The sequence below is a fragment of the Octodon degus genome, unplaced genomic scaffold (assembly GCF_000260255.1).
Source record: "Octodon degus isolate 3935 unplaced genomic scaffold, OctDeg1.0 scaffold00073, whole genome shotgun sequence".
NCBI lineage: Eukaryota > Metazoa > Chordata > Mammalia > Rodentia > Octodontidae > Octodon > Octodon degus.
In genome coordinates, this window is record NW_004524649.1 from 6,246,087 (window position 1) to 6,273,305 (window position 27,219).

General features: G+C 48.9%; 1 protein-coding gene across 6 annotated transcripts in view; it reads right to left on the minus strand.

Moving 5' to 3' along the window:
- Positions 1 to 9,542: 9,542 nt before the first annotated feature.
- Rin2 (Ras and Rab interactor 2) overlaps positions 9,543 to 27,219 on the minus strand; it is a 182,214-nt gene continuing 164,537 nt past the window's right edge. For all 6 annotated transcript variants that reach the window (XM_023720066.1, XM_023720070.1, XM_023720067.1 and 3 more), the window contains 4 exons: positions 20,977 to 21,282; positions 18,959 to 19,090; positions 14,124 to 14,287; positions 9,543 to 11,452 (listed from right to left, as the gene is read on the minus strand). In XM_023720066.1, the coding sequence (XP_023575834.1) occupies positions 11,129 to 11,452; positions 14,124 to 14,287; positions 18,959 to 19,090; positions 20,977 to 21,282 (926 nt within the window). In that variant the 3' untranslated portion in view covers positions 9,543 to 11,128. The remainder of the gene's footprint in view (positions 11,453 to 14,123; positions 14,288 to 18,958; positions 19,091 to 20,976; positions 21,283 to 27,219) is intronic.

Here is a 27,219-nt window from a genome sequence, read left to right on the forward strand (position 1 = left end):
CTTCTGAAGTTTAAGATACGTGTAATAAATGATTTTTACTTCATTAAAAGGTTAAAATGTTTTTAATGTAAACTTCAATGTAGGGCACTATTAACTCAATAATGGGATATTGATTTTTTTTGGCCAGCTCAGCCTGCCCTAAGGGATTGAACTCAGGCATGGCATGTGGCTATGGTTTGCATTTAGTTGTTCCCCCAAACTTTATGCAATCATGGGGTGGACTTCTAGAGTTTGTGATTAACTCATGATCCACTGGGATTATGGGTGATCCAAGGCTGGGATTATGGGTCTGAGTACTGCTGGGATTATGGATGTGAGTGCTACATCCAGCCTGGGGTGGACAGCCTGAATGTAACACAAGAGAGACAGAGAGACAGACTTGCTCTCTGGTGCCATTGTTGCTGCTGCTCCTCCCTTTTGCTCTCTGCTCTTTGCCACCACCATGAACTGCTGCCCTCTACCATGTTCCAGTCTGCCTTGGAGTCAGCTAAGTATGCACTGAAACCTCCAGTAACTGGGAGCTACATAAACCTTTCCTTCCTTCATTTTGGGTGTCGTGTATTTGTCCCAGCAACGAGAGAAGAGTAACTGAGACATGTGTGGTACTAGGGATCAAACTACTGTCCCTGTGTTTGCTTGTACTTGCCTAAGCAGGTGCTTTAGACCACTGAGCTATCTTGCAGGCCCCCTGGGATACTCATCCCCATCTGGCCTGTTCTGGGGATGAATTATGTCTCTGGGCTACTGTTACTTTTCAAGATTTCTTTACACATAAGCATTACAATTATTTGCACACACCCCAGTTGTTTGGTTTTAAGTCTATAAATGAAGTTGTAACAGTGTCATTTTCAGTACTATTTTCCCATTCTATTCTTCACAGATGTGTGTGGAGGGATATGAGGATATGAGGGATTGAACTCAGGGCTTTTATACTGAGCCATATTCCAATCCTATTTTGACATGTCTTATCTTGAAGCAGGATCTAGCTAAATTGCCCAAGCTGAGGTCAAATTTGGGTTCTATCTCAGTTACTTTTCTCATTGCTGAAACAAAATTGCCAACACCCAAAGTTAAAGGAAGAAAACCTTATTTTGGCTCATATTTATGGAGATTTCAGTTCATGGTCAATTGGCTCCAAGGCAGGAAGGCACTGCAGAGGAGAAGCAGTCCCTGGCAAGGTAGTCAGAAGGCAGCAAAACAGCAGCAGGGAACCTTCCTCTCCTTTCATCTCATTCATGCTCCAAGCCCATTGGGCAGTGTCACCTACACCCAGGGTGGGCCTTCCTATTGTTCACACGCAAAACTCAGTTAAACCAAGTTTCTAAGGGCAAGGCATGAGGTCTTCCCCCTTACCCTTTGTAATGGTGTGTTGTTAACAATAGCACTTCCAGAATAGACCACATCTGATGGTGCATACACCATCAGATTTCAGCAATTAGTGCTGAAATTTACCTGAAAATTCAAATCTGAATCATTCCCAGGTAGCTAGTGGGAGCGTGTGCTGGCTCAGCCTCTCTTTGGCAGTTTTTTCTTTTGTTTTAACCAGCAGCAAAAGCAGCTTCCACTTCCCCTGGCAAGGGCTCTCTGGAGTGATGAGCGAGAGACAGGAAGAATTCTGTTCACCCCAAACCTGCAGGTGAATATCTGAACCAGAGTTAAAAGCCCGAGTCCTAGATGATTCTCTGTGGGGGACATTCTGCAAAAACCAAAAGTATGGTAGCAGATGCAAATCAGTGGTTCTCCAGGGCTGAGTTGGGAGGAGCGTGAGGGCTCGGGGGCTACAGGACTAAAGATATCTGTCCAAATTCACAGAACATAACTGGCCTTGGGGGTGCACACCTATTAATCCAGCACCCAGGAGGCTGAGGCTGGGGAATCACTAAGAGTTAAATGCCAGCGTGGGTTTACAAAGTGAGTTTAAGGCCAACTTGAAGTACATAGTGAGACCCTGAGTTGAAAAATCAAAAACAAAACAAACCTCCCTGGGGGGGGGGAACCCTCACTGAATGCATACTACAAAGAGCAGAGTTCACTTATCCAATTTATGCTTTCCTAAGCCTGACTTAAAAGAATCACATGAAACTCCGGGGATTGGTTGGCTCCACCTCAGTGTGTTCAGTTTTATTTTTACCACACAGGAAAACAGTTTCTGTCCCAGCCGCACTTTGTCCCTGGTTGAAGATGACTCAGGTTGAGTGATTCCTTTTCCTGCTTAGTTGGAAAAAGAGACAAGCTTTTACCACATTGAATCGCAAACTGTTTCCTGCTCATTGAAACAAAACACCATGTGCTCTCTGTAAATAGTGCTGACCCAGACTCACGGCCTTCGTTGCAAAATCCCACACCTCGCGCAGCTCGACAGCTTGGGTCTCGCCTGCTGCGGTGCTGCCCTGTGTCCTTCTGATTGTGAGACCGGCACAAAGTTTACAGCAAATCCACATCTGATGTCACCTGGGCGAGACAAGTAGCTCGGGGGCTGAGTGGGAGCCTCGTTCACAAATTTTATTTTTCTACAAGATAATAACTGGACAAGACGATGGCTGCGTGGATCCCAACCATCAATACACTAGAGCTGGGGATATTGCTTGGTGACACAGCACCTGCCTGACAAGCGTGAGGTCCTAAATCAGATTCCCGGTACCCACAAGAACAGTATGGTAATCTGTGCTCAGTTTGGCTACCCAAGGTGTGTGAAGCTGTTCACTGCTCAAATTAAAAACTGGAGCTTTCGGTCACTTTTAGGAAAAAGGATGCAGCTTGGGACCATATGCTAAGCGCATGAGTCAGACACCCACACTTAATATGAACAGCTTCTCTTCCATGAGAAAGTCAGAGTAAAAGTAAATGAAAGAACAAGACAAAAAGACAGATAATAGGAAACAGGGAGAGAGTTTTTTTTCTTTCTCTTCTTCTTCTTCTTCTTCTTCTTCTTCTTCTTCTTCTTCTTCTTCTTCTTCTTCTTCTTCTTCTTCCTTTTTGAGACAGGGTCTCATTTTGCAGCCCAGGCTGATCTTGAACTCTTGGTAATCCTCCTGCCTCAGCCTCCCAATGCTGGGATTTCAGAAGTGTGCCACCATGCCTGGACAGATCTTTTATCAAAAAGGAAAGGGAACCAAGTGGTGGAGGGAAAGGGAGACACTTAAGGAGAATTAAACTGTGTTGTGGATGCAACCAACTCCCCTGAGGAATGTAATCATCATGTACTGCCAATGGGGACTAATAAAAATGAATACTAAAAAATAAAAAATACAAACTGTGGCTCTCAGTTAAACAAGGCAGCTCCCTACCAATACTTCCCTAACAGGAGAGTCAAAGGGCATTTGGTACAGGGGCCTGCTATGCAGCTCGGACTCATGGCAGTCCTCCTGTCTCAGCCTCCCCAGTGCTGAGATTACAGGTGTGCGCCACCACACCTAGTTTCCGTGGCCAGCACAGTGTGGGGCTGGCATGGCATGAGGTACCGTGGATCAAAGCTGGGTCCTTGCACTTGCAGGCAGGTGCTTAGACTGCTAAGCTATCTCCCTGGCCCATCAAAGAGAATTTTAAAAGAATTTTTAAAAATCCAGATATTGGAAGAAGACAGCAGAGCTAACAAGATCTGGGAATGTCCTGGCTGCTGGGGAACTTACTTCTAATAGCAGAAAGGAGGAAGCTGTGAAGGGCAAGAGGGAGGGAGGCTGCCAGGACATGAGGCTGGGCTGGGATAGCAGATGTGACTGGGAGGGGGGATGATGGGGCCTGTTCCCTCAGGAGACCCAGCACTGCGTCCATCCACAGAACACAGAGTGAAGAGCAGAGGGGAGCTCACGCCCCGGGGGATGGGGAGCCAGTGACCTGACATTCCTCCCTGTGCAGGAACCAGAGGGTAGTACACTCCCTTGGGAGAGAGTCAGCTCACCAGAGTGAGTGAAGAGCCCACAGACCTTTCCATTTGGTGGCCCCACAAGAAAAGAACCAGTTCAGCACATGGAGAGGGCTGGATCACCATCTTCCAGGACCCAGAGTCCAAATGGACTGGCTGGTGTTGAAAAAAAAAAACCAAAAAAGTCAGGAGGGCTGGTGAGATAGCTCAGTGGACTAAACATCTGCCAGGTAAGTGCAGGAACTGGGGTTCGATCCCTGGCACCACATGCCTCGCCGGTCCCACCCCCGACCCATTAAACCAGCCATCGAGTCCATGCCTGTAATCCAGCACACACCTGTAATCCAGTGCTGGGGAGGCTGAAAACAGGAGGATCACTAAGTGTCCAAGCTGCAGAGCAAGACCCTGTATCAAATACATTTAAAAAACAAAGTCAGGATCTATCGGTGTAAACATGTTTTTAGAAATGTGGAAACTATTACTAAAGGGGCCAGTTGGAGGGGTGGTTTGGGCAAAGAGGCACCAGAGCTGGCATTGGCTACTTTCCATGAAGCCTTCTTCTAATGTTTGCTTTGGGAAACCACTGATTCTCTCTCTCGCCCCCAACAGAGGAGAGGTGGATCACGGGACTGAACCAACATCCTCAGCACAGATGCTGGATAGAAATCATCTGCTTCATTTTGCAAACTTGATGAGTAAAATGGTCTTATAATTTATAGATCTCCCAGGAGTGAAATGCCTGCAAAATGAAGCAGGCTGGTCTCTGAGATGGTAACAAAGATCAGCAATGTCCCATCCCACATCCCACAGCCACCTCCCTAAGCACAGCTTGGCCCACAAGCTGCTGGCGCGGGCTCCTGGGAGGCTCTGCTCACGGCCCCTGGAAAAGCCAGTAGAGTCCCAGCACCCTCAGCACTGTCAACGGCAACAGCAAAGCTAATGAACAGTGTTGCCTTGATTTTTCCCTCTGTCCCACCCCAGTACGCTTTTTAAACTTCGATGCGTGGTATTATCTTTCCTCTATTCCGCAGGAGCCTTGGCAGCAGGAATTAGCACAGAAGGCAAGCAGCAGTGAGCCACAGAGGGAAATGTCAGAGCAGTGGATTATCTGGGATCATTGTCTCCAGCAAGGAAGGGCACTTGTGGTGCCGCATGCTGCCTCAAGTACTTGATGTAGGTGAAGTCACGCTGGTCCTACTGCAGCTCAGTGCGCCGTGTCAGCCAGCCTTCCCTCCTCTGTATGTATCTGAGACTTATAAGGGCAGAGGCTAACAGTGGCCCATGGTTTTTTAGAGGTCCCTCCAGGACCATCCTCTGGGCTCCTTGCCCTCAGGCCTCTGGCTGGGTCCCAGATGGCAAAGGCAGGGACTGTGTGACTGAGTGAAACCACTCTTGTCCCAGCTGAGGAGCAATGAGATCAAGGAAGGGACCAGGGCCCCAGATCCTCTTCCAAGACACCTCCTTGACCTGGGGCCTCCCACCAGGCAACCCACTTCCCATCAGCGGCACCCTGGGGTCCAGGCCTTTGACATATGCACCAGGGGGGCTCTCCAGGATCCACAGATTGTTTAAGGCAGGAAATGTGGTCATACTCAGCTAGCAATATGGTGTTCTGACCTGGATTTGAAACATTGACCTCCCATGGTCATTTTGACTGCTGGGAAGAGCCCGAAGTCAGTGTCAGATCCAGCGACTAAGGTGCGTGAGGACACCGCGTTATTGTTACATGCCTGCCTTTCCCCTGGATTGTGATCACAATCTTATAGAGGCAACCACCAAAGAGGACCTGCAGAAGGGATGCAGGAAGTGGCTAAAAGGACAGGTTAAGCATTTGAAGTAAAGACAAGTGTTTTGAGAGGGATTGCCGGCAATGGATCTTCTACTGTAATGAATTTTTACTTAAATATTCACCATGTCTTGGGCTGGGGAGATAGCTCTGTGGTCTAAGCACCTGCCTGGCAAGTGCAAGGACCTGGCTTTGAACCCCAGTACTGCACGCCATGCTGGCCCTGGAACCCCAGGTGCACTGTGCTGGCTACCACAACTGGGTGTGGTGGTGCATGCATTTAATTCCAGCACTGGGGAGGCTGAGACATGAGGATCACAAGGAGTCAGAACTGTGTCGTGAGACCCTATACCAATTAAGTAATTGAAAAAAAAACCCCAAAACACTCACCATGTCTCAGTTGCCCCTTTCCCCTATGTATGTACAGTTTTCTTTTTAACGTTTACCGTCATCACCAGTTCATGTGCTAGATCTGCACTATCCAGGGTGGCAGCTGCTCGCCATCGGGGCTGGGAGCATCTGAGGTAACAGCCAGTGGGAAGTAAGGTGTGCTCTAAGCACAAAATGTAAGGTTTTCGAGACAATAGAAAAAAATGTAAATGACTTCTTTATATTGCTGATAAAGTGTTGAGCAATATTTGAAATATCGTGGCTCACATCGTATCTATTGCTGCCACTGGTTGGCCATTTCCCTTTGCTTACTCACACGGGGCACTAGGAAACTCAAAAGTGCCCTGTGGCTGGTTTCATGCTCGTACCAGGTAGCACCGAGCTAGAAGCGCCTGCTCTGTGCCTTTCTTCAGCCCCGTCAATCCCAGAATGCAAACCACGCACTGTGGAGTCTCAGCTACTCAGAAGACGGCTGAGGCAAAAGGACTGCATGTTCCAGTCTGGGCAACTTAGTGAGTTCCCGCCTCAAAATAAAAAAGGCCTGGGGGAAGGGTGCCATGGTAGAGCACTTGGCTGGCATGTGCGAGTGTGCCAGGCTCTGGGCTCAACCCCAGTACCACAAAAATAAAGAAAAAGAAAAAAGAAGAACAGGAAAAAAAAGGAAAGAAAGAAGGAAGGAAAAAAATCAGGCCAGGGGCATGCACAGGGCTTGGCGTCAGTGGCTCTGGACTAGGTGTCTCCCAGGTGTGCGTTGTCTTAAGCCCCGTGTTTCAAAGCCCCGTGTTTCGAGCTGCACTGGTGGCTCTCAGGCCTCCTCCCCCAGCAAGCTCCTGGGCACTGACTCCCCTTGGAAGACCTTCTGATGTCCATGTAACCCCAGCTCCAGTTCAGAAGCCTCTGGCTGACTGCAGGATGCCACCAGGCCTGGGGGTGTAGATCGGGCATTGAGCGCTCTCTTAGGGTGTCTGAGGTCTCCAGCACTGAGAACACAAAGATGCTGAGAACTGCCCATGTTAGGAGCAGGGGTGAACACCAAGTGCTGGAGATGGGCAGGGCGCACGGGTCTCTGCCTAGAGCCAGAGAAGCAAGTTGTAAAATGGACCAGGCCAGCCAGAGCTTGTGTTCTGAGGAGGAACCCTGGAAGGAGATCAAAGCAACTGCAAACCTGGTGCCAGGGCAGACCTACGCTACAAGTCACAGTGAGGGCTCAAGAAGGGGAGAGAGAAGCCTCCCCCCAAAACACTTGTGTGTGGAGTGATTCATCCTCTGGTCCTGAGGGCTGGTGACAGAGTATGGGCCATCTGGATCTCACCATCCTGGGGTCTCAGGCTCCCTGCCCCGTGCCATTGCTCACCAGTGAGAAACACAGCCTGGGCACAGGTTCCTAATGTGTGAGTCAAGAGAAACACTCTCATTTTACTTGCTTTTTTTTTAAAATGTATTTTGTTGTTACAGGTTCTCACTATGCACCTCAGACTCATACTAATCCTCCTGTTTTGAGCCTCCCCAGCACTGGGATTACAGGCACGCACCACTATGCCTGGACTGTGGTTGGCCCAGCATATGGTGCTGGGGATTGAACTGTGGTCCCTGCACTTGTCTAAGTTTGCCTAAGCACACGCTTTAGTCTGCTGAACTCTCTTGCTGGCACCTTACTTGCTGTTCTTGTGTCTGCATCTCCAGCGCTCAGAACTCCTGCAGGTGCCCTTGGAATGGGCACAACTACTAGAATCAAGGTGAGGGGCTGCCCAGCTCAGGGCTCTACACTGCAGCCTGAGCCCAGGAGACTCCTGACAGGTTTGGTTCCACTTGGTGAGGATGAGCCCAACCTCCTGAGAACAGCTTTTCTGAGCTTCTAGTAAAGCCAGCGCCCGTGTGCAAAAGTTGGTGTCAGCTGCTGCTGATCCTTTCACGTTGAGTTTTGAAAAAAAAAGAACCTGTTTCCTGAGACAGACACCACTGTTTCCCTTCCTCTATCAGTGGCTGCTGATTCTGGGGTGTTCTATTAATGTTTTCCCTCCAATTTCACTAAATGGCAAACATCACGTTTGGTCTCAAATTCCCCTCTTTGAAAATGGCCTGCCAAGTGATTGTATTCAAGGTTTTACTTCCAGATGTGGCGGATAGTTATAATACCCAGATATTGTTGTATTAGTGTCACCCATCATTTTAGGTCTCTTATGTAGAAGATGAAGGCCAGCCCTGCAGGGTGGTGCACAGCACACTTGTACTTCCAGCACTGGGGAGGCTGAGGCAGGAGTATGGTCTCCAGGCCAGCCTGGGTTACATAGTGGGTTCGAGGTCACCCTGGCCTTCAGAGTGAGACCCTGTTTCAACCAACCCAAACAGATGAAGGTCAGGGCTCTTTGTGCATGTGTGTGTTTGTAATTGTGAGTGTGTGTGTGCACGTGTGCGCCCTTGTGTGCACGCTCATGCTGGGGGTTGAACCACATTAGTGAATGGAGACACATTCTTATTCAAGCCTGGCTTCCTCTTTTGTGTTTTCTTGTAGATCTAAAGTTTGTAACCTCCACATGAAACAAATGACTTTAACAGTTTCTGTTTCTATCCTGCATTCCTAAGGGGGGGATATTTGGCATCATATCCAACATCCAATAACAACATCCCTTTCTCTGGCTAAGATCTGACTTTGAAAATATTATTTTTAGGCTTGGAAAGGTGCTCTCTCTGTCGCCCCCAGCACATATATTTTTACCTTCCTCTCATGGCTTTCCAACTCCACCACAGCCCGCTTCCTGGCAATTCAAGAAGTGAGAAATGCTTGCTCGGGGAAACCACGAAGATAGAGCAGAGATTGTGTTGAAATGTGGCCTGGGAGTCCAGGCCAGGAACAGACAGGGCCGTCTTGCGCTGCTTCCCCTTGCTGTCTGATCTGGTTTGCCTCTTGCTGCAGGCTGCCTGGAGCTCAGGTTCAGGCCTGCTTCCCCAGACAGGGCATGGGATGGTCTGCATTTGGGGCTAGATCTGGCAAATATCTTGCAAACGTCAGGAGCTGTGTGCATCTCCCCACCCCCCCCAAACCTGTAAGCAGCTGTGGGCAGATGGCTTGGACATCCTGCTGCCTCTTGTTTTCCTTCCTTCAGCGAATAGTATTTATTGAACACTTACTAGCAGAGCCAGGCAGGGCTCCAAGCAGGGGATAGATCAAGCCTGAGCCTGGTGGATTTTGCAATCACGCTGTGTTCTGAGCCAGGACACTGAGGTTGCCTGAGGTCAGGAACTGTCTGTCTGCAGGCCCTGGCTGACTGTGTCCACGTTAACTATAATTTTCCCTCCATCCCATTAAGGCAAGCACTGTGCCTGATGACCCTGAAGCCCTTTCTGAACCCAGCGAGTCTCATTCCATGTCCTTGCCCCAGATTATGTCTTCAGCTGGCTTCAGCTACAGTTTCCTTCACCGAGCCATAAGCTTCCATGATGTCAAGGGGCTCCTGATGGCACCGGCCCTCAAAGCAGGGAAAAGAAATCAAGGAGACAACCAAAGAACATTGCAAACATTATTTTAACACAGGATTACTGTACAGTATTACAAGGTATTATGTGCAAATTGCCATTTAAAAAAAAATCATTTACAAAAGGAAGTACAACACAGAATGCACTGAAGGTTCTTGCTCAACAGAACCCAGGACTGGCAAAAGCACAAGGTCCAAACCCCATCAAGCTGGAGGATGATGTGGCCCGCACAGCTACAGGAATGTGTCGCTGTCTCTACCTGGGATACATTGATACATGACCCTCTAGTCTGTACGCCTGGTTTTTATAAAACATAGATCTAATTTCACCATACTGTTTTCTTTTTTTGGGGGGTGGGGCAAGGCTGAGGTTGGAACTGGCTGAGCCACACCCTCGGCTCCGCATTCTAAGGCAGATGGGTTTTCTGGGGAGTGTCCCAGTCCTTCCCAGAAGCACCTTACCGAAGGCAGCAAGAGCCACGATTTGTACTACTTGGTTTCTGCCCAAAATAACTACATGCTGTTAGTTTTGATTTATTGAAAATGGGGGGAAAAGTGTTCCTTTTTTTTTTTTCTCCTTCCTTTGTGGGGCTTTCAAAATTGCTTTCCTAAGAGGGGAAAACATATGGAATAGATTTTTCACCACATCTCATTGCATATCTACAGTATTCGGAGCATAGTTTAAGATCCCTTCTGCCTCTTTTCTCTACGGCCTTCAAGGAGCCTGAGCCGGTAGACTACATTCCTCCGCCTTTTGTCAGACTCTATATTTCTCTCTCGGCCTCTCTCTACATTCATTTCTCTCTGTATTTTCAGCATTACTTGTTTGAAACAAAACACAACACAAAACAGCAAGCACAACACCACTACATGTGACCAAGATGACAGTACATCTATTTCCAAAGGCATTCTATGGCCAGTGTCAGGAATTACATTGCTTTAAGAAATCCAGCTGTCTCTCCTTCAAAAGTTGCCTGAACGCCCAGTTACAGAGGAGAGACTTTTAAAACGCAATACTCTCAAATCCAGCAAGAGATTTCTTTTTGAATATTAAATGTTAAAATCACATGCATAATTATAGAATATTTTAAAGTTACAAAAATATTTTAAAAACCCATCCTGACAGTTTACCTGCAACTGCTATAAAAATTTCTATGAAATATATAAAAACACAAAGGTTCTTTATAAAAAAAAAAAAAAAAGAAAAAGAAAAAAGGAGAAAAGTAAGGAAGGATGGAGCCGCTTACAGACCTGAGGAGTACCTGACGCACTGCACTGGACAGTCTTGTCAAACACCTGCTAAGGAACGCAGGAGAGTGTGTACCTTACGTGTCACCCAGCACATGCCCATGCATGTCAGCCAGCCCTGAATGGCCACCTCAGGACACTCGAACCATCAAATTCGATTCTCCATTACCAAAGAGAACCTGCTGGGTTGTTTCCTGGGTAACACACTGAACGCTGCTCTTGGCCTAGTCAGCCTGGGGATGGCTTAGTCCCCAATCCAAGAGGTTCTGGAGAAGGTGACTGCCATCCAAGCCCCAGCCCATGGCAAGGCAGCCAGCCTGGGCTCCCAGCAACCTGTGGGGTGCATCACCCCAAAGTTCCATGTGCCCTCTATGAAGGGCTGAGGTCTTTGTCCCCGTTTTGGAAGATGACACCATAAGGATCGCTCTTGATGCGCTTGTAGACGAAGTGGAAGACATGGGGTTGTGGTCGGCTGTGCAACTCAGCCTTGATTTTTTGAGGGTATGTGTCCTCTGCCAGTTGCTGCCATGTTTCGTCCACAAAGAGGAAGAGGCTGTACTCCTCGGGGTCGCCCACCTTGAACTTCTCAGCGCAGAGCTGGCACACGTCCTCAGTGGTGACGTAGGGCCGCACCAGCAGTGTCTTGCCCGTGCAGCCGCTGCCCACCTCCTGGAAGGCCACCCGGAGGTAATTCTGCAAGCGCAAACAGAGATGTTGGGGAGAGTCAGAGGGGGAAACCGGACAGCAGTAACTCACGGGTGAGCGACAAGTGCAAGGTCAGACTTGTCTGTCTGACATCAGCCCACAAAGCTTGGGTACAGAAGAGAGGCTGATCTGAATTAGGATGGGGTGGAGACAGCTATGGGGACCGAGCTGCCATGCTGAGGTCCATGCAGGCAGAGAAGCAGCAGGCGGTCCTGCCCTGGGTCCCGTTCCAGCGCCCTCAGTAAGCCCTGCGTCAGAGCAGAACCACATCCAGACCTGGGATTATTTCCAGCTGGAAAAAGAAGCCAAACTGCAGCAGAGTCCAAGCCAGGATCGGCAGACTTCAACTTTCCAGACTCAGAGATCGGTGCTGTCACCTTCCTGGGCACCATGGCAGTCTGAGCCCCCAGAAACTGCTGACATCCGACACTCTCTGACTTTGCAGGGCTCACCCTGACCTAGGTTCCCCAAGGAAAACAGCAGAGGGAGAGGAGAGGATGTGGATTCCGCCAGGGACTACAGATGGGGCGATCATGTGCCAAGTGGCACTGTAGGAAGTAGAGGATGCGACTGTGGGCTTGGTGTGGGGACAGTGCTGGGTGTGCAACACCACAAATCCCATGAGCCTGCGGGGGCTGCAAGGATCCTAAACACAGCCCAGACTCCCTGGGGTTTATGGGCCCAGAGAACTGTGCTTGTTCACCACTTCTTTGCAGGGGCAGGCCAGGGGTGGGGTTCCCAGAGAAAATCGAGACTTTGTAGCTAAATGTAGGAAGCAAAGACATTTTTTTTTTTTTTCCTAGATCCGGATTCCCTGCTGAAAAGGGAGGAAGAGAGGGAGGGCAGCTTTCTGCCTCAGCCTTCTGGCTATCTGAGGGGTTCTGGATAATACGGGGATGGCTCTGGGAAGAGCAGCTGAGACGGCTTTCCTGTCTGTGTCTGAGGAGGGCGCCTCTAGCCAGGTGACTCAGTAGAGGTGAGCAGGCGGGACACACGGACCTGAGCATATGTCTCAGGGCGTAACCATGTGTCACCAAAGCATACCCCAGCTTCCCCAGTCAACCCCAACATGTGGTTGCAACACCTCTGAAGAGAGTTCTGAGACAAGTCTATAAGATCCCACTTGACCAATGAGGAAACTGAGGTAGAGTGGCTAAGTAACCTGCCCAAGACCGCTCAGCTAGCACGGGGCAGATTCCATACTCCCTGGCCTTCGCCTCAAGGGTAAAGAGTGTTCCTGGTGGTTCGTTTTCTAAGTGAGCAGGCTGGTGGGAAGAGGGGAGCTGCAGAAGGGCCGGTGGGTGATGTCGGGGCGCCGGGGAGATGGTGACAGAGGGTCTTAGAGACCTTGGCAGCCCTCCTTGCAAGGCCCACATCACAGCTGGCAGGGTCTGCGTACCACTGCACACAGGATGCAGCAAACCTGGGTGGGCATGGGGCCCCAGCACGAGTTCTCAACTTGTCCTAGACTTATGTGTCTGGAAGGGACTGCTGGGAGTCCTACAGTCTTAGGGAAGAAGATGCTGATCTTGCCTTTCATGATGGGCTGATCTTGAATCCAAAGTGGATTAAGAGGATTAAGAGAGAAAAAGAGTAAGGAAGAAAGGAAGACAAGAAAGGAAAGCAGGCAGGCAGGGAGGAAGAAAGCATGGAGGAGCGGGCAGATCTGGGCTGTTTCTCCACCCACCTGCCTGGAATTGCATTGCACAGGGCCAGAGCCTGGCTTCCTAGTTCCATCTGAAATGCTCAAAATACTGGTCAGACATGTGTAGCTTCTTCCCAACTTCACAGGCAATGAGTGAGGCAGGGGTTGTTGTGTCTCCAGGGTTTCTGCAGCCCAAGCCAGTCTCTGCTCCCCCAAAACAAACATGGTGAGACCCACACCCCAGGCACCAGCCCTGTGGGCCGTGAAGCTGACAGTGACAAGAACAACAGCCTTAGGCATGAGCGGGGCTGGTGCCCACCACAGTGCCTGGAGCAAGAAGTGAGTGCCCTGGTCTCTGCACCTCTGCTCACCTCCTGTCTTGACTTCTTGTTTGCTCAGGGGCTCTGCATCCAGGTGACCAAAGTTTATCTGCCTTAACTTGACTTTGTTGTCTAAAGGGTAGCAAAATTTGGGCCAAACTTACATAAACATACAAGTGGTCACAGATTCTTGATGGTTTGACATCACCATGATCAACTTTATCATGGTGTCAATGTGACTGGTCTTCATTGGAAAGTGCACTTCAAATTTTGAGTTATGATTGCCACCATTATTTGGGTGCTGGGAATTGGTCCTAGCTTGTGCTCTACCACTGAGTTACACCCTCAGTGTCTTTTACATGACTTGGAAGCATGACAGGGCTCTTTTGTCTCTGTCTCTGTCCTTTGCCACCCTGATCCTAGATGCAGTTGAGGACCTTAGTCCCCAGTTTTGGGGATACAGCGATCCCTTGGCAGGGGCCTTTCTGTTGAGCCAGGCGTGAGGCTATTTCCCACTACACGTGGGGCCAGAGCCCTGCCATAAGCCAAGAAGCATTGGTCAGTACTGTTAAGGAAACGGAAGTGAAACAACATGGTCAGAGTGTGGCCTAAAATACCCCTGCTCCCCATGATTCTGTGAGTGGACCCGGCTTCCAGCAGGAGGTGCCAGAGGATGGGGGCATGTGGAGCGCACCTGGAAGTCGTCCACGGAAGGGATGGTCCGGTTGGCAGTCCTCCGCTTGTGCCACTGCCTGAGTGTGTCCCTTGTCTCTGAGCTGAGCAACCGCGCTGCCTGCTCCTCCTGGAAGTTCTTTATGAGGGACAGGGCTCCATAGGCGCTGGTCAGGTAGTAGCCTCCTGGAAAGGGAGGACAAGAGAGTTCTCAGGGTCCTGGACTCTGGGGAGGACAGTGACAGTGCTCTGTTGTGAAAGTCACTTGTGTACAGTTGTCCCTTGTACAATTGGTACCAGAATACCCACTTCAGATTCCAAATCTACTACATGCAAATGATGTAATGTTTCCTATAACATACGCATATCCTCCTGCGTGTGCTTTTCCCTCCCTCTGTCCCTTTCTTCTTCCTTCCTTCCCTCCCTCCTTTCTTTTCTTCCTCTCTTTTCCCTCCTTTCTTCCCTTTCTCCCATCCTTCCTTCTCATGGCCCACGCTAGACAAGTGCTCCACCACTGCGCCCTATGCCCAGCCTCGTCCTGCATATTTTAAACCTTCTGGAGATATAATACCTACAATAACATGAATGCCAGGAAAATCATGTTACCTGTATTGTTTAAGAAGCAAGAATAGGGAAAAGGTTTGCACACATTCAGTACACATGGAATTTATTTTTCTCACAGTGACATCCCTTGACCAGTTGAGTTGCGGTTGTGCACAGCTGGCTGTAACTTTCCCTCCTCCCCCATGCCCTTCTTCATGAGACACAGAGGACCCACCTAGTGACACAAGGCCCATCCAATCCCCACTCGTGCGTGTGTCTATCCCACAGAGCTGTATGGGTCCCCAGATTCTGGTAGGTCAGGCAACGGACAATCTTTTTTTTTTTTCCTTTTGTTTTGTTTTTCTTTTGAGACAGGGCAGGGGCTCTCTGTATAGCTCAGGTTGGCCTCAAACTTGCTGCAACGCTCCTGCCTCAGCCTCTGAGTGCTGGGATTATAAACACGAATGACCACTTCCGGTGGCATTTCCTTCTAGTGGGAACACCTAGATCATTAAAGTGGAACTGGGAAAATGGATTTCCAGCAAGATCCAGGGTCTGAGGCCTGTTGAGGCGGGGGGAAGTCAGGGTAGTGAGCCGTTCCAGCCAGTGGCTGTAAGAGTGTTTCTAGGAGTTCATATTTCCTGAATCTTAAATAAATAATATACTTTTTGCACTGTCCCTTCGATAGTCCATTTAGGAACACTTTCTAATGTTCTTGGGGCATGCTGACAAACTTACAATACCGTCAGAAGCACAGGTACTGTTCACAGTTTCATCCTAAAACATAGCTAGATGACCAAAGAGAATGTGAACATTGTGTTAGACAGCCACTAGGAGGCGCCTTGCTCGCTCCTTGATAAGGCCTTCGAAGTCCATGAAATTTCTGTCACAAGCCCAGGCCAGGCACAACAAAGGATGGGCTCATAAGAAACAGAATCTGAGTTCCTGCTCTCCAAAAACTTATACATCTATTCAAGAAAGCAGACACAGGCAATCTAGTCCTAAAGGGCAAGAGGTTCACTGCGGTTAAGAGCATTCTACAGTGTCACTTGCCCAGCCGAAGTATTTAGCTGCTTCTGGGAGACCATGTAGACCTGCTCATCATGCAGAAAGAAATGGCCGTGCCTTTGGACCATTCATGAGCAGCACTCTGAGACTGCCAGACAATGGTTGTGGGAGAGAAGCACTTGCTGCCTGCAGGTCGCTGATGGAGCCGCAGGGACCGTCCTTTCCTGCAGTGTAACCTGGGCCACCAGGGAGCCCTATGGTTGCCATACACATAGCTCATAGGGGGCATCTTTGGTTTGTGGTAGGGAGGAACCCAGGGCTTTCAGCATGCACATTGACACCCCACCCTGCTGAGCTTTCTGCTCAGAGTTCTCCTGCTCCTCCTGCTGCTGTGGGTTCCTGATGGCAGCTTCCCAGGGCCCAATCACGGGTTGGGAGTGGCTGATCTTTACTAAATATTTGCCCCACAGACAAATCAGAATGCAGTAGAGTCTGACACAGAATCACAGAATGTAGCTGCTACATGGAAATGTTGGGACAGGGACTTCTGTGGTCTGAAGAGTCTTGAGGAGGTGTCAGGGTCTCAGTCACAGCCTGGGGGTGGCTCTGAGCCCACAGGGGTACAGGGGGTTCCTTGGGACTTTAGATGTGAGTCTTGGATGTGTTCAGGAAACTAAGCAGAAAACTAAAAATTGCTGGCAGCACAAAATGGACCACACTGGGAAACACGTGGCTGCAATTAGGGGCAGGTTTTCCATTTCAGTGAAACTGGAACCTACCCTAGGACTGCGTGCTCCTCTCCTATGACGCAGGCTCCACGGAAAAGAATACCTGCTAGGGCAGCAGAAAAGACCTGGCAGCAGCCCATGAGTCAAACAGCCGAGGAAGGGGCCACTGCAGGGTGTCCTGAGCCCCTTACTCCCATCCCTGGCGCTGCAGTGCAATGCTAAGCACCTCTGGTCTGTAACCTCAGCCATCAGCGCGGGCCACCCTCACTCCTGTGGAGTGGGAGAAACCTCCAGACTCTGCAAAGGGGGTAGGGGACACTGCCCACTTTGGGCACAAAGGGGGGATGCCTGGGGGTAAGGACAGCCACGTGCCCCTCTGCCACCAACTATAAACCAAAGCACTGCATGGTTCTGGAATAATGAAAAGCAGGGACAGTAAGTGGCTATTTCCAGGCTGAGAATGCAGCATATGAGCTTGTGTTTGTCCTGAGTCCGCATCCTCGGCAGCAGCACCGTGACTTTCTAAGCTGGTCTGGCAACCGCTTTCCTGCTGCCCCATGTACCCGTCATCCTTTCTGCTAGAATTAAACATGATGGAAGCCAAGAAAACAAAACCCAAACCCTGGATTGTGATAATAACACAGTAGAAAGAGGACAGTCTGGCGTGGAGACAGCCCATGCTGCCGCTGGGCCATTCGGACCAGTCACACCCCTGCCTTTCCTACCACCAGGAGGGGCCCAGGGCGCCTGGGTAATGGCTAGGTCTACCATGAAACTCCCAACTTGGGGATGCAGCTGGCTGTGAGGACACAAGGGTGACAGGGCTGGCAGCCGCCTGTCGGGGTGGCACAGGGTAAGGGTGCTGCCCATAGCAGACAGGAAGGGTGTGACTGGGCCCTAAAGGGAAAACACAGGCCTGGCTAGGGACATGAAGGCCGGATCTGCTGACACAGGCCTAGGGAATCCTGCTGCAGGTGGACCTTTGTACTCAGGCTGCACTCCTTGGAGCAAACCACACCGCACCCTGGGGTTTATGAAAAAGGACTGGCAGGGTTTGCCATGCACCTCCCTTAACTGCACAAGCTCTGGGTGATCCCAGCTATGGTCGCTTCCAGGCTTTGAGCTATGGTGACAAACACCCCAGGTGTTTCCCATGATAAGACACCCAGCTATTGACACAGTGGCTCACACTGTAATCCCAGCATTTGGGAGGCTGAGGCGGGGAGGATCACCATGAGTTTGAGGTCAGCCTGGACTATATAGTGAACTGAAGCTAGCCTGAGCTACACAGCAAGACCCCCTCTCACCTTCTCCACCTAAAAAAGATGTGCAGAGTTGGGCGACACAGAGAAACCTGAACTCTCCAGGGACCTTAAAACAAACCACCCAGACTTAACTTCACTGTGTCTTTGGCTTATTCATGAACAGATACTACTTTTAAACTGAAATGACAATGATTTTTTTTTTTAATCTTTAAAGAAAACTTTAAAAAAAAGATTAAAAATTGGGCTGGCCTGATAGCTCAGCGGACTAAAGCACCTGCTTAGGCAGAGTGGGGTGGCTGGGGTTCGATCCCCAGGCCTGCCGTGCCGGCCCCGCCCCAGTGGTGCACTGAGACTGGGTGGTGCAGCGCGCCTATAATCCCAGCACGTGGGAGGCTGAAAACAGGGGGGTCACTAGAGTCCCATCTATGTAGTGAGACCCTGTCCTAAATACAGAAAAAATAAATAAATAAAAGGTAAAACAAACAAACAAACCAGGGCTACATCATTCATTTCAGTGACACAACAGCAAGTTATTTTTCTGGTAACGGAACTATTCTCTAATAAAAAGTTTGTAACTTCCTGTCGGAAAAAGAAAATGTCTTTTAAATTATTTGCCAGTCTCCATGAGATATGCATTATGTCGGGGGCTGCATTTAGACTTTGTGAATCTTGAACTTCCTATGGTGAGTATGTGGTAGGTTTTAATCAGAAAAAGTCAACACATACTTAAAAAAAAAAAAATCAAATCAGAGTTTACTCTGTGGTGTGAAAAATGTCTTGTACCCCAAGGAGTGGTGGCTGCGTAACACTGTGGATTACAAAATGCCACTGAATTGGTCACTATAAGACAGTTAATATTCCTAGTGAGGCGTGGTCCAGGGGTTCCACACCTGCCCAACGTGGCAAAGTCATGGGATTTAATCCCAGGACTAGGTATGGGAGGGACATTAAATGGTCAATTTTTGTCCCACAAATTTCATCTCAATTTTGCCTTTAATCCCAGCAATCTGAGAGGCTGAAGGGGCCCTGAAGGGAAAACACAGGACTGGTTGGGGACATGAAGGCCCTGTCTGCTGACACAGGCCTAGGGAATCCTGCTGGGTTTAGGGAGTTCCAGTCCAGTTTGGGTTTAGGGAGATCCTGCCTCAAAAACAATCAACCAACCAACCAACCAACCAACCAACCAACCAACCAACCAACCAACAGGTTTAGGATGTAGCTCAGAATGAAAGCCGTGGGGTTCAATCCTTAATGCAGCGGAACAAAACAAATCAAGCCCCCGCAGCGCCAGCTCCGCCCCGCACACGCCTCACCTTCTCCGTGCAGCAGCGACGGGTCGAGCAGCTCCATCATGTACTCGATCTCCACGTCCAGCTCCAGCATGTCGCACTGAGCAATGACGTAGGTCAGGACGGGCAGGAAGTCGTCGGCGCCGTACATCCTCCCTTGATGAGGAAGAAAGGGGGAGAGGGAGTATTTTAATCCATTTTTCTTTCTTTCACATCCTACTTGTTTCTCTTATTAGACAGCAAGGAGTCATTCCAGGGGAGATATGCTTTTTATAAATTCGGGTGGGTATTTTTGGAATCCAGCTCCACCTGTGACCCGGGGGAGAGAGGCTCTTACAGCTTCAGAATGAAAGCGTATGAGTCAGTTAAAACACCCTAAGGTCTCGTCTCACTTTTAGGATTTACTTTAAAAAAATTATTCACTAAAACAGGGAAGTTTTAAACAGCTTACCTTTCGGTGAGTCATTTTTGAAAAAAATTATTTCCTTTATAATTGTGACTGCTGTTCTGTTTGAGACAGTTTCTCTCTAAGTAGTTCAGGCTGGCCTTGAACTCCTGAGGATTTCTTTGCCTCAGCCTCCAAAGTGGTGGGATTACAGGCATGTGTCACCACTAGGGAGTCATAGTGTAACACATTTACAAAATATTTATGCTAATTCATTGTGTCGCCTTTCCTATTGCTTTCTGTGCACAGTGATGACAAGAGCAAATATCTCCCGGAGGCTGAGGCAGGAGGATCTAAGGTTCAAGCCCAGCTGGGAAATTTAGCAACTCAGCAAGACCATGCCTCATAAACTAACTAACTAAATGAATAAATTAAATAAAAAGGGATAGGGGTATAGCTAGCTCTGTATGAACACCCTGGGTTGAATCTCCCAACACGGAAAAAGAAGGTGGGGGAGGGAATCTGAATCAGGAATAAACTACTTTAATTTTTCTAAATGTGCCAATTCAGAGCACACTGAATATACACTTTGGTAACCAGCAGGAGATGCAATGGTTTTGAATCTTTATTTCTAACATTCTTTACAATGGTGGTTCTTAAATGGGGGTGACTTTGTTTCCCCAGATGTCACTACTGGGAGACATGTTACACAGCCACAGCTGAGGGTGCCAGGTGAAGAGCACCTGGGATGTTCTGTGGGTCTCCCAGGAAGCAGGACATCCTGCTCCTAAGAGCATCTCGTCATCTGCACGCTAGCCTCGCAGAGGTGAGACACTATACAGCACAAGAACGTGGTCCTGTCCAGATATTACTTTGGAGCTTTTTATAAGTGACTTTGTAAATGACAGAAAACCTATTTCCTGTCTGTGGAATATGCTTGCCAACTCAGAGGCCTCGTGTACTGTCCTCAGCGCCGCCCAGGGCTCGCACGCTGAGGTCCTCACCCACGCTCTGCACCAGCACACGCACTGCTGCCTGCGCCAGCCGGGGTGAAGCGAGCCTGTGTGTTCTCTGTTGCTTCTCCATAGAGCAGTTTCCCTCCCAAGTTAAGCTGGCAGCTTAACCACAGATTGCAGCCATCTCAACAGTGCAGTGCTCGGTCCATACCCAGGCATGGATGAGACTTCTGCATTTATAGGAAACGGCACTAAGTGATCACAGGGTCACTTTCAACTCTTTAAGTCTCCGGTGGGCCCTAGAGACACTGCGTCAAGCTTCCCTGCCCAGAATACAGTAGTGATTGTTGCTAAAATTCCCACTGCCCCAGGGCTGGGTGTGAGTGATCCCAGTTAACCCCACTGTGTCCAGGAGTGGGCCCTGCCTAACTAAAATTCAAAAGGCTCAGCATAGAGGGTCTGGACGGCAGCCAAAGAGTCCCTCAGTTAATGAGCCCTCAGGCAGGGCAAGGCTTCAAATACGGAGCTGGAGGTGGTATCCCAACCTATACCCTGCACTGAATCTTTAGCTGGTATAGCATCTATGCGTGTGTCTCATTCACAGACACCAGAGAGACACTCATGGTCTTGGGAGGTGCTGGGTGAAGTAGGGATGGGTGTGGACTCCCACGGTGGCACAGGCCTGGTGGAGGCGGCCTTACCTGAGTTGTTCTCCATGACCGTGTAGATGAGCTTGCACACCCGCAGCAGCAGCATCACCTTCTTCTCGGGCGAATACATCTTCTGCATCATCATGAATTTGACCTTGATTTTCTCCACATCCACCAGGTCAGGCGTTGGGGCGAAGACTCCCAGTTCCTGTGGGTTCCGCTGCCGCACAAGCTGCAGGTTCTCCTTGAGCTGCTTCCATGAGCCATCGGCCACGTGGAAGTCCCTCAGCATGGCCTCCACATGTCCCTTGAGTGGCTTCAGGATGCACTTGTGCATGGCCTTCTCCAGCACCACGTCTGCCAAAGAAAGAGCAGCCACTGTGACCTCTATCTGAAGAGGGAAAGACCAACCCTGCATCACGTGCTGGTGACGTGTCCCACAAACCAGGAAGGTGGCTTTGCCCTAATCATATCCAACATGCACCAATCATACGATGAAATGTATCTGTTTGGGTTGCTTTACACCCTCTTGTAAACACAGGCAAGGATTTTTAGAGGACGTTCTTTCAGCCTGGCTCATCCACTCTCCTCTGCTGCCACCAGTAGAGCCAGTTGCTACTTTAAAGGAAGAACTTTCTAAAAATAAAGGCTCAGGAGCCTATAGAAATATTTTGAGAAAATAAATTCACTTAAATATATGACCTTGGATTGGATTCTGGACCCAACAATCCTTTACAGTGATTCCTTGGTTCACGAACTTGATTCTTTCCACATTCTGGTTGCAAACCAAATTGGTTGTGAACTGTACCAGATTTCCCCCCTAGGTCAGCATTGAAGCTAACTGTGGAATGTGATTCGGGTCACAACCAATCTGGCTGTGGCCAGAATCACAGAAAGAATCAAGGCTGTGGACTGAGGCGCCACCATATTTCACTTGCTATAAAAGAGATCAGTAAGGCATCTGAGGAAACATGAATGAAGTCTGCAGGTTAGGTCACAGTGAGACCGCAGCTTCAACATTAGTTTTCTGGGTTTAATAACTGCTCTTACCCAATAGAAGGTCTGGCTTTTAGAGAATCTGCAGTGAAGTATTTAGGTGAAAAGAAGCATCTGCAGCTTATTCTTGAGTGATTCAGAGAAAAGGAGGGTATATATGCATGAGTGCATATATGTACCAGTGTGTGCAGATGTGTATGCGGGGGTGCACGCATGCATGGTGTGTGTGTGTGTGTGTGTGTGTGTGTGTGTGTGTGTGTGTGAAAGCTGGAGGATAAAGCCCGTGTGTCAGCAATTCTGGGTGGAGGCTAGACATTTCTTTGTATTCCTTGTGCAACTTTCCTGTAAGTCTGACATGATTTCCAAATTAAAAGTTCAAAAGAAATTAAGTGTGTTTCTGCTCAGAGTTAGGAAACACCTTTGGGCAAAGCTGGCCTTATTGTTTCCCTCTTTTTCAAATGGTTACCTAACAGATCATCTTCCTTGGCCAGTGACATAAATCTGGAGACCTAAGCAGAAAATTACTTACTCAATGAGAAGTTTTCTGCTTTTGCACATGGTCATCAAATCACCTGAGGCCACAGCAGTGACTATACCTAATATGTGACACCTTAATGTGATTTGACCTCCAAACCCCGCAGATGCACTTAGGTGTAAGATTGGAAAAAGTCAGCTCCTCTCTCTGACCTGTGAAATCCCTAACACTGGATCAGACTGTAGCAAATCTGAATTGCTATCTATTATTAGAAGTCTAGGGACAGAGAGCAAATTAGCCAAATGTACAAACATAACATGGAAAACAATTTTCCTGTCACCTGAAGTTAAAACTGAGGCCAAAAGTTAATGTTGCTCCCACAATCATCAGATTTCCAGCCCAACTTTTCCTTTGTTCCCACTTCCATGTCTTATCCAGGAGATCTCTTTGTGGAAATTTAGAGCTTTACAGAACCCTAGAAATCAGGCTGGAAGGAAGACAGGCTATAAAGTAAGAAGGCAACAAGAATAACATATTCACTTTGCCTCTGGTGCTAAAGCAGATTCTCTGGTTTGCACTGGTTGTTTTGTGCTAATAAACCTGTACAGGCCATGGCATCTTTGACTTTACTGTATATGACCACTATCACAACGCCAGCAATCCTAACAGGGAATGAGTACTCAGAGGGGCTAAGCTTTACCTAAATATTGGCATTTAATCTTCTCAGCAACTCCGCCACTCTTGCACAACACTTACACCATGCCCACATTACAGATGCAGAACCTGAGGTCCAGAGATGTTGAATGGTTTTCTTGAGGCCATACAGTTATTTGAAACAAACATTCTGATTGCTTTTCAAGGCATATGACCTCTTCATCCTAAAGTCCGCGGGGCTTTGGAAACCCTCGCTATTTGATTTCTCTCATCCGGGGATTCTGGATGCTCTGTTTGTGATGACTGGGGGCCCTTACTGTGTTAGAATGGCATCACCACGGGGAGAGGAAACACTTGTTCATTACTGAGGAGTGTCCAGGAATGCTGGTGGCAGTGGTATTCTAACAACTCCCAATGAGAAAAGTGCCCTGTCTGGTGGATAGCTGTGTACTGGGGACATTCTTACACCACACACTATGACGGAATTCAGAGTGTGAGTGGGCTGCATTCCCTCCATCCAAGGGCGCTCACTTGGCTCTGGAGCTCACACACAACTGTGTGAGAGGAATCAGGTGCGAGCACCTCCTGCAGCCGCACTCTGCTCGCCTGGATGCCAAAGGAAGCAGCACTGACTCAGGCGCCAGGAGCCAGTGTGGCAGTCATCCTTGGAGGGACACAGGGACACTCTCGGGGACATGGAGATGTTCTATTCTAGATCTGGGTGGTAGCTACCTGGATGTACACTTGCATGAAAAGCGGTCCAGCTTGATGATGGGGGTTAAGCTTCCACGAACCACATGGATCAGAGTTATAGAGAGCAACTGAGGACCTGCCTGGGATGTTCATCTGGCTCCTTTGGGCCTGGTGTTTATACAGGCGGCCTCTGAAGGCTCTGAACTCTTCCCTGGTGAGGAAGAGCCAGCTCACTCCTAGCAGGTTAGGAGGCATCCTCTGGGCACCCCATCCAGGTGGCCAGTGCTGGCTCTGCCTGAAGTCTGTCCTGGGTGGGAAAGGGCTCTGCTCCTGTCAGGAGGGTTGAAACTTAGGCTCAGCCACCCCAGGAGAGGCCCAGCGTCTCAATACCTAAGACGGGAATGTGATCGCTGGAGCTGGCACAGGGGAACCCCAGTAAGGCCTCCTGTCTGCTCCTTCTAGTTACCTGCCTCCCCCACTGACCTGAGGTACCATTTAGCTGAGACACGTGGTGACAGAACCCTGCTGGCTTGGATGGAGACAGCAGACCTGCGTGTGGCCACCCTGGGAACAACAGCTGGAATTTGCCAGTAACCTTGTAGGGCTCAAATCGATCGGCACCACCTCCCTCAGCCTGAGCAGGCATCCCCAGGCCACATGCGGCACACACAGGTCACCCGCTCCATACTCCCAGCACAAGAATGCCGCCATGTTCTGAATGTGTTCCCCGGGAGGAGCCATGACATTTCGGACGCAGGCACAGAGCACTGGTGACTCGTTTGCCACCGTGGAAATAATAAAAATCTCAGTGTGGAGAGCTGGTGAACACTAACACCTCACTACCTCTGCCATCACCCTGCACCTTTACCCCACAGGCACCCCTAAACCTTGTCCTCAGGGCACCTCAGAGACCCAAGGCCACTATCTCCTTACATTTTGGTGACCTCAGGAAAAAGCTCTTGCAAAACTCCTCACCTCTGCTATCAGCCCATTGAACAGCAGGAAGACAGGCATGATCAGGCAACAGTGCCAGAAGTTCTGAAATGAAAAGGGGGCCCTGTGACCCCTCCACTGAGGCACTCTCAGAGCATCTCAGAAAAGACAAGGACATGGCGGGACCACATGTCCTGCAGACTGCTACTCTAGGTGGTTTTTCAGCATCTCTGGTTCTTTCCTTTCCAGGCCAACAACCCCAGATGTTTCACACTGAGAACAATGACACAATTCTAGGCGCTCTATATAAACGGACTCTTCAACCCTCAAGCCCCTGCTCGAGTATTGCCTGGCTCCATGTTGCAGAGAAGAAACGTGGGACCCAAAGAGTTGATGCCACGCAGCCAGCGAGAGCCACAGCCACAGCCAGGAGCTCCCCTGAGTCCCAGGGCCCTGTGTTCCCACGCCTGGAAGTCCTGAAACCATCAAAGAGAAACGAGTAGGGGGCACTGCTTTGTGTGAAGACTACTGATGTCTTTTTTATTCTTTTAATAACTATGAAATACAGGAGAATCTTTTGGACTGTAACGTTTTGAGTTTTAGAAAAATGCTAGTTGTACTTTGTGGTCCTCACCATAAGCTCAGGCTTTTTGTTCATTTTGATTTTTGTTTTCGTGGAACCAGGGATTGACCCCAGGACACTAAATGACCATAAATGGAAACAAGCTTGACAATCTGTGTTCAGCCCACACAGCTGGTTGCAAAGGTCATCCATGAAGAGGAAGTGGTACCGCACCCAGCCGCGAAGTGGGATCCCCTGGCGTTAATACGATAGGAAATAGTGTGCTCCCCACTAGACAAGTGGCTCCTGGTGGCTACTTCTGCAACAACTGATGTTCTGATTAAGAAAAGGAGATGGGGCCAGGGAGATGGCTCAGTAGAATAAGCGCTTGCCTGGCAAGAGCAAGGGTCTGATTTCAATCCCTGGTTCTGCCAAAAAGAAAAAAAAAAAAAAAAAAAGGTAAAAAAAAGAAAGAAAAGGAGATGGAAGCTTTGTCTTTGTCCCTTGTTGTGACCTGAAGCACAGATTACAGAAGTCAGAGATCAGACAAGCCAGTATCACAGGCCTCAGTAATTCATGGGCTTATTAGCAGGGTGTGATGGTGCCTGACTATAATCCCAGCACTCTAGAAGGCTGAGACAGGAGGATCACAAGTTCAAACCCAGCCTCGGCAATTTGGACCCTGTCTCAAAATAAAGCAGTGGTTGTGAACCTATGCAGGTGTGGCACAGTGGCCTGTTTGTATTTATTGAAAGTTTTAAAAGGTCCGCTACCGTGGAAATAAAGAATAAAAAGCTCAGCGTAGACAGCTGGTGAATGCTAACACAGCACAAGGTGACAGTTAATATTTTTTAGGGGACACCAGCCCAGCAGTGCCCAGAATAATAATCTGGGCCGAGCACCTTTTCTGTGGACCATGTGGGACCACAGGTGTTTCAGATGCCAGAGTTCTTCAAAGCTGGGAATATTAGCAAAGACTACAGGATGAGAATCCCTGACCCGGAAATCAAAGGCTGAAATCGTTGGGCCGGATGATGCAAGGCTTCCAACTTGAATGCAGTTTGAATCCTAGATTTTCAGATAAGGGATTTTCAGTCTATAATAAAAATGCACAGGATACAATCTAAGGTTAACTTGACAAAGATAAAAACATGAACTTAGATCTCACAGCCTGCTGCTGCTTTAGTCCAGGTCTAGACAAAACAGTAAAGTCGCAGAAATGGAAGCCAATGTTTGAGAAGACAAGGGCTCTTTTTTTTTTTTTGTAGGAAAGTGAAATTTAAACATTTACAATGACTAATGTTATTGGGCATTTATCTATGCAGTTCCTTTTCTAAGATCATCTGGGTCATCTCACCTGCCCTCAAGTTAGTCCACAAGTCATTCTCTTCTTACTGATGTCCTGGGGTGAGGCGGGAATCAGGTTGTCCCTGCTGCAGATCGGCCTGGATGGGCTCAACGGCCTCTCTTGTGCAAAACATGCAAACTGAGTGGTGATATTTTTTTTGTCTTTTTTTTGGTCTTTTTTGAGACAGGGTCTCACTATGCAGTTCAGACTGAGCTTGGGTTCATTTTGTAGCCCTGCCTGGCCTCGAACTCCCAACAATCCTCCTGCCTCAGCTTCCTGAGTTCTGGGATTATAGGCATGCACCACCACGCCTGACTGAATGGTGCTTTTTTTCCTGCATGCTACCACACTGTCATTGGCTTTGTGCTTCCAATAGGTTTGTTGCTAAAGGGGAATGGGTATGCCCTTGGGCTCACCACCTCATTTGTCACATGAATGAAACAATCCTTCGACTGCACAGTCCATCTGTCTTCCTAGAGAACCTATTTCAGGTTCTCTAGGAAGTTGATGCGGACAAGGATAAGAATTCAGGAGGTGACCCCAGAAAGGACAGAAAGGGACAGCACAGCGTGGTTTCAGGGTGCCAGGGTGCTAACTTCCCAGCCTTCCCATGCCCCAGAAAGGAAGTGAGGC